General features: G+C 46.2%; 1 protein-coding gene across 2 annotated transcripts in view; it reads right to left on the bottom strand.

The window, feature by feature from the left end:
* Window positions 1-2,057: 2,057 nt before the first annotated feature.
* Window positions 2,058-7,638, bottom strand: part of PNLDC1 (PARN like ribonuclease domain containing exonuclease 1) — a 258,698-nt gene continuing 253,117 nt past the window's right edge. For both annotated transcript variants that reach the window (XM_069227860.1, XM_069227862.1), the window contains exons 18-19: window positions 2,804-2,902; window positions 2,058-2,216 (exon numbers count right to left, since the gene is read on the bottom strand). In XM_069227860.1, the coding sequence (XP_069083961.1) occupies window positions 2,147-2,216; window positions 2,804-2,902 (169 nt within the window). In that variant the 3' untranslated portion in view covers window positions 2,058-2,146. The remainder of the gene's footprint in view (window positions 2,217-2,803; window positions 2,903-7,638) is intronic.

Here is a 7,638-nt window from a genome sequence, read left to right as displayed (position 1 = left end):
GCAGAAGTACCAGAACAGGCACTTGGAAGATCTGAGGACAGTGGTCGAGTCACAAAGGAGGGTCCCACGAGGTTGGAGTCCAACTCAGCGAGTTGGGCAATGCAGGACGGAGTGCTGGGGACCCAGACTAGGATGTGCACAAAGGAATCCTTGGAAAAATGCACAGAAGCCGGAGCAGCTGCAGATCACGCAGTACACAGGATTACTGTCTGGCGTGGGGAGGCAAGGACTTACCTCCACCAGATTTGGATAGAAGGGCCACTGGACTGTGGGAGACACTTGGACCCAGCTGCTGTGTTCCAGGGACCACGCTCGTCAGGATGAGAGGGGACCCAGAGGACCGGTGATGCAGAAGTTTGGTGCCTGCATTGGCAGGGGGAAGATTCTGTCGACCCACTGGAGATTTCGTCTTCGCTTCCAGTGCAGTGTGAAGGCAGACAGCCCTCAGAGCATGCACCACCAGGAAACAGTCGAGAAAGCCGGCAGGATGAGGCGCTACAATGTTGCTGGTAGTCGTCTTGCTACTTTGTTGCGGTTTTGCAGGTGTCCTGGAGCAGTCAGTGGTCGATCCTTGGCAGAAGTCGAAGAGGGAAGAGCAGAGGAACTCTGGTGAGCTCTTGCATGCGTTATCTGAGGAATAGCCCAGAGGAGAGACCCTGAATAACCAAAAAAGGAGGTTTGGCTACTGAGAAAGGAGGCTTGGCTACTGAAAGAGGTAAGCACCTATCAGGAGGGGTCTCTGACGTCACCTGCTGGCACTGGCCACTCAGAGCTGTCCATTGTGCCCCAACACCTCTGTATCCAAGATGGCAGAGGTCAGGGACACACTGGAGGAGCTCTGGGAACCAGGGGGTTCCAGGGGGGCAGAAACCTGTCTGAGGGGTTGGCAGCAGCTGCAGCGGAGACCCCGGAAAGGCAATTTGGCAGTACCCAGGTTCTGTCCTAGAGACCCGGGATGCATGGAATTGTCCCCCCAATACCAGAATGGTATTGGGGTGACAATTCCATGATCCTAGACATGTTACATGGCCATGTACGGAGTTACCATTGTGACGCTACATATTGGTAGTGACCTATATGTAGTGCACGTGTGTAATGGTGTCCCCGCACTCACAAAGTCCGGGGAATTTGCCCTGAACAATGTGGAGGCACCTTGGCTAGTGCCAGGGTGCCCACACACTAAGTAACTTGGCACCTAACCTTCACCAAGTGAGGGTTAGACATACAGGTGACTTATAAGTTACTTAAGTGCAGTGAAAATGGCTGCGAGAGAACGTGGACGTTATTTTACTCAGGCTGCAGTGGCAGTCCTGTGTAAGAATTGTCTGAGCTCCCTTTGGGTGGCAAAAGAAATGCTTCAGCCCATAGGGATCTCCTGGAACCCCAATACCCTGGGTACCTAGGTACCATATACAAGGGAATTATAAGGGTGTTCCAGTGTGCCAATGAGAATTGGTCAAATTAGTCACTAGCCTGCAGTGACAATTTTAGAAAGCAGAGAGAGCACAAACACTGAGGTTCTGGTTAGCAGAGCCTCAGTGATACAGTTAGGCACCACACAGGGAACACATACAGGGCATACTTTATGAGCCCTGGGGTCCTGCCTAGCAGGATCCCAGTGACACATGGGCAAAAACATACATACAGTGGAAATGGGGGTAACATGCCAGGCAAGATGGTGCTTTCCTACATTCATGACCTAGAATGGAAATTATTATTCAATTAATTAAACATGAAAAACTGGAATACAATAATAAGTTGTTTTGTAATTATTGTAAACCAACAGGAAGCCATTAGACTCACAAAGCCCTGACAACTGGGGTTGATAGAAGAGGAACACTAGGTGTTATTAGACATACATATTTGCCTTTGGCGTCACTGCCAGTCTCTGACTTTTCCAATGATGGCCCACAATATTTGCCCTGTTATTCGATTTTATTCCAGAGACCTATTATTTCCTACCATCTCTTTCCTCCTCTCTACCCCACATCTTTAAAAGTATTTTACCTAATCAGGTCTTGTTCTTTCCCTTGAGAAATATACCACAGAGGCCACTGTCCTTAGGTAAGAGTTATAGCTTTATCAAAATACATTACACAGACTTGACATTTAGGTAAACAGTGTAAGAATCTGGCAGTATCTTCTCTCAGGTCCAGAAAGGAGTTGTACATAGTGTGAATGTGACAGCAGACCAAGCCAGCACCACCCCACAGACTCTAGATGCAGAAAGAAACATGTGTTAACAGAACGTGACAACAGTGGAGAAAATACCAAAATAATGCATACATAACATCTCCTTAAATATACTATTAAGTTAACTGGTATTTACATATCAACAGATCAATAAATTCTCTCAGGGATAGTCTGAATGTGGTTCAATCCTCATACCTCTGAGGCCCTGGAATGGTACGTTTAGACTAGATAAAGAAAGGGACAGGATGTGCCTCTAGAAAGAAGTGTAAGTTCTGTCTCTGTTCCTTGTTTTCTAAAACTTCCATTCCATTCTGCTTTTAAATCCCTGGCCTCTTACTTCTAGTGGCCAGAGCTTGGTTAAGTGTCCATGGCTATTCCATTATCACCATCAATCAGGAAGAACACACCAAGGTATGAGAAGAAAGTACACTAGTTAACGGAGTTTAAATCAGGGTGCTCCCAACTGGATCACCAACACAGCTTGAGCTGAAACATCTCTGGGGAGAACCTGGTGATAAACTGGTCTCTGTAATGCAATAAGTTATGTTTTACCAGCAACCACAGAGATAAGAAAAACAGGGTCTGCTAAGCTACACATTCAAGTACTTACTGGAGGATGCCATTGACCAGGGGAGAATGTTTCCAATAGCTGTATTCACACATACGCAGGTGGGCGTGGCCCTTATATGTCCGACGAATGGCTCGCATGCTGAATGCAGAGGTAAAAAAAACACGGCATGCTCTGAAAAAATTCACTCTAGTGATTTAAAATACAACACATACCAGCAATCTGTCACATCACACTATATTGTTGTGTATGCACGTGTCTGCACGAGCGTCCACAGAAAACTATGCCTTTAAGAAACTTAACAAAAACAAGCATTTGGAATGTAATGGGTCTCATGTTTGGTCGAGTTAGAGCTATTAGCTTTGTACATTTCTCACTGGACTTTACTTGCCACATAAACTGAAAATGAAAATTAAAACAGTTGACATAATCAAGCCAATTCAAAGTGCCATGGCCTCCATGAGCATGAACGCAAAGGAGGGACACAAAAGGAAAAAGAAGTTTGCTCGCAGTGAACTGTATCCATGTAACAGGGTCGATGGCCAAGGACAAACATAACGCATTTACCAATGATAACAAAGGAATTTTGAAAGGCAAGCCCATAAATGTGTGATAGTGATGGGCATGCAGTGGGCGTAGTTGAAAGCCCGTAGATATTTAACACATTAGAGCGCTTGCACGCTCAACCTGATAATACGAATCTAATAAATTAGTAAACGCACCTATCGATGTGGCCGCCAGTTAGTGTTGAAAACTACAGGAGCAAGAATCCATAGACGGGCCAAATACGGATGCCATGGCTTGCGACAAAAAATAAAAACCCTGAGAAAAACATGCATCTTTTCAATAGCACACTAGTGGATGGTTGTGGCAAAAAACTTCATGCAGACATGTGAACACAAACAGTATGGGGAAATATGACGCCTCCGGCATTTGTATTCATTGCATTGGCACAAAAAATAGTTTGAACTCATACATTTGAACATTAAAAAGCCTAAAATACCCAGAAGAAGCCTACATGTGATGTCTTCCGTCACGGTTAGCTTAATTAGAAATATGATTAATGCATTGTTTCCCCGTAGATGTTGTTAATTGACAGTGGCAAGACATCCCGGGTGCTGCTAGCTATGTGCTGTGGCTTTCCCATTCAATGTAGACATCTCCTTTACAGGGATCCCCAGAGGCTCTTGAAGCCTGCCATGCCAAAACAGTTCCAAAGTATTTTATTATAACTTAACGGTTACTGACAGGAGACAAACAGGCTGAGGTAGAGTGGGAGGCTAGTGTATTCCGCTGGGACATCTGGGCGTGCAAAAAGTGGCTGCAACCAGGGGCGCAACTATCAATAGTGCAGGAAGGTGCGTTGGTGCCAAGACCATTGTGTGTTAGTGCGTGAGCTGCCCTGGACATCGAAACATTGCAGGCGCAGAATTAACCAAGAACAATGTGCTAAAAATGGGGTCATTGGTTGGCAGTCAGGTTGCCCCCTGTCCTAGCAAGGACCCTCACTCTAGTCAGGGTAAAGGAGAACTGCACTCGGTTAGCGCCGCTCACCCCCTTGGTAGCTTGGCATGAGCAGAAACACTCAACCCAGAGGCAATGTGTAAAGTATGTGTACCAAAACACGCAGTAATACAGTGAAAACACTACAAAATGGACACCACACCAGGTTAGACAAATAGGCAATATTTATCTGAATCAAACAAGACCAAAACAACAAAAATCCAACATACACAAGTCAAGATATAAATTTCCAAAAGAATAGATTCTTACTCCATAGAAAACAATGGAAACGTTTTTACACAAAGTACCTGGTTTGCGTAAAAAATAAAGCTGCATGGGTAAGCGTGCATCAGAAAAGTCAGCGATGCGTGATTCCTTACTGGCAAGTGAGGCTGTGCGTCGTTTCTTCTACGGTCGGGTAGGCGATGCATCATTTTTTTCTCCCGCAAGAGAGCGATGCGTCGATTTCAGGACAGGGCACCTCAGATCTGTGCAGGTTCACAATGACTGACGCCCAGAGACGATGCCTGAGAAATCCTGGTCGCACAGTGATGGAAAACCATGCTGCGCAGGGTTTGTGTTGTTTTCAGCAGCTGCAAGTGGGTGTTGCATCATTTCTCCAGCCGCAATGCAGGAGATGCGGCAAAATCAGCTGCGAGGAGGGTGGCACGTCGTTTTTCAGCTGAGTTGCAGGCGGTACATCAAAATTTTCCCCGCATGGCTCCCTGTGAGCGTCTTTCAGTCCTTGTTCTACCAGCTTCACCTTTCAAGGGCCCAGGGACTGGATAGGGCACCAGTTGGCAGGGCAGGAGTCTCAGCAGAGAGTCCAGGTGCTGGCAGAGGAAGTCTTTGATGGCCCTGAGACTTCAAAACTGGAGGCAAGCTCAGTCCAAGCCCTTGGAGATTCATCACAAGCAGGAATATACCACAAAGTCCAGTCTTTGCCCCCTTTCACAGAAAGAAGCAGCATCTGCAGGATGGCCCAGCAAAGCACAGTCACAGGCAGGGGCAAACTCCTCCTCAGATCTTCTCCTTGGCTGAGGTTCCTCTTGGTTCAAGAAGTAAATCTAAAGTCTGGGGTTTTGGGTCCACTACTTATACCCCTTTCTGGCTTTGAAGTAGGCAAACTTCAAAGGAAAGTCTCTGTTGTACACAAGATCCTGCCTTGCCCAGACCTGGCCCCAGACAGACACCAGGGGATTTGAGAATGCACTGTGTGAGCCCATTGAGGTGTAACTGACCACTCCTCCCTCCACTTTAGCCCAGATGTCCCATCAGGATATGCAGGCTGCAACCCAGCTCCCTTTGTGTCACCTTCTAGTGGAGTGTCACAAACAGCCCAACTGTCAGTCTGACCCAGACAGGGAATATACAACAAGCAGAGAGACACAATGGTTTCAAAAAGAAAATGCCCACTTTCTAAAAGTGGCATTTTCAAACAGACAATTTAAAAAACAACTTTACCAAAATATGTATTTTAAAAGTTTGAGTTCAGAGACCCGAGATATCTATCTGCTCCCAAAGGGAAATTGCACTTTAATAATATTTAGAGGCCACCTCCATGTTAACTTGTGAGAGGGATAGGCCTTGCAACAGTGAAAACCGAATTTGGCAGTATTTCATTGTTAGGACATGTAAAACACATCAGTACATGTTCCACCTTTAACATACAGTGCATCCTGCCCCTGTGGCTACCAAGGGCATACCTTAGGGATGCCTTACATGTTTAAAGAGGAAGGTTTGGGCCTGGCAAGAGGGTACACTTGCCAGGTCGAATTGGCAGTTTAAAACTGCACACACATACACTGCAGTGGCAGGTCTGAGCCATGTTTACAGGGCTACTCGGGGGATATGGCACAATCAGTGCTGTATGCCCACTAATAGCATTTGATTTACAGGCCCTGGGCACCTCTTAACTAGGGACTTACTAGTAAATCAAATATGCCAACCATGGATAAACCAATCACCGATACAATTTTAAACAGAGAGCATTTGCACTTTAGCACTGGTTAGCAGTGGTAAAGTGCCCAGAGTCCTAAAGCCAACAAAAACAGGTCAGAAAAATAGAGGGAAGGAGGCAAAAAGTTTGGGGATGACCCTGGAAAAGGGCCAGGTCCAACACAATGTATTTATGCAACCCGACTTTTTGGGATGCTGGATCATCATGAATTCCGGGGGTGTAACTCCCAATAGTGCAGTAGGTGCAGTGGCACTGGGGCACAGGAGGTAATGGGACAAGGCAATTTTAGTTTACTTAATTCCCAACCCTGTGACCAGTGAGGCCCAATACCGTTCATAAATGAGGTCCCACTTTACCAGAGCTATGTCCCTGAACGCCAACCTCTTACAGGTAATGGATTGATCAGCTACGGAAGGGAAGGGACACATGAATGCTTTCCAGAGGCGTAGTTATCAAGGGCATAGCAGGTGCAGTAGGATGTGAACGGGAAACTCCACTCTAATTGGGACTGCCTTTCATCACCCCACACTGAGGCCTTGGGACCCTGGTCATTACCTGCATTAGGGACACATGGTAACCTTGCTACGCTACTTATGCATGCATTTCCGAAAATCAAGAAAGAAGTCGATCGTTGAAAGTGTTATTAAAAACGTGGTAGGGAGGGGCTCATGGTTTGCTTTGCAGTGAACAAGAAAAGTTGAGAGATGGTGAAACTCACTTTTGTCCCTTTAAGGGCTTTTTACAAAACAGCAGGAAACAATTTTACAATTTTCTGTTATCATTGATCACAGGATGTTGTGTTATTGTAACTAGATGTGAAAATTTCCTGAAAAAGGCCCTCGTTTTCCCTGCTAATTCAAGGTAAACAACGAGGGTTTATTTAAGTTTTAGGTCATGTTGTGCTGTAAACTAACCGTGTCCTGGTCAGGATGCTTGTTTTAGGAGGGCATGTCTCTGCCTGGGAGCTGGAATAGCAACTTTGCTTGGCCAGACTGGGAGAAGGGAAGGTTTCTTGACATCTAGGGGCAGACAAATGTCTGGTTATGCCCTGTTGCTGGTTTAACATGTTGGGTGTCACGCCTAGCTTGAGTAGCAGTACTACACAGCACTATCTTCCTCATCTCTGCCTACGCAGCGCTTGCTCTGTTCTCTCAGCATACTTGCACTAAAGAAAACAGTCAAGACCAGTGTTTAATTTGTAAATAGAAAAGTGCCGGTGCTCAGAGCTCTACTCTGAAACACGCGGCTGCTGCAGTTAAATGTGCGAGCACGGAATACGGAGGCAGCGTAATCCTGAAGCCATCTCGGGCCTCTTTAATTTATTAAAAGCCACTCCCAGTGCTTCAGCTCACTCTTGCAGCTTTCTCCCTTTGTGACGCTTTTCGGCTTTTCCCTTTCTCCGTCTTTCCCTCGC

The sequence above is a fragment of the Pleurodeles waltl genome, chromosome 4_1 (assembly GCF_031143425.1).
Source record: "Pleurodeles waltl isolate 20211129_DDA chromosome 4_1, aPleWal1.hap1.20221129, whole genome shotgun sequence".
Classification (NCBI taxonomy): domain Eukaryota; kingdom Metazoa; phylum Chordata; class Amphibia; order Caudata; family Salamandridae; genus Pleurodeles; species Pleurodeles waltl.
Note: the sequence above shows the minus strand (reverse complement) of the source record. Positions and strands in the feature narration are given on the sequence as shown.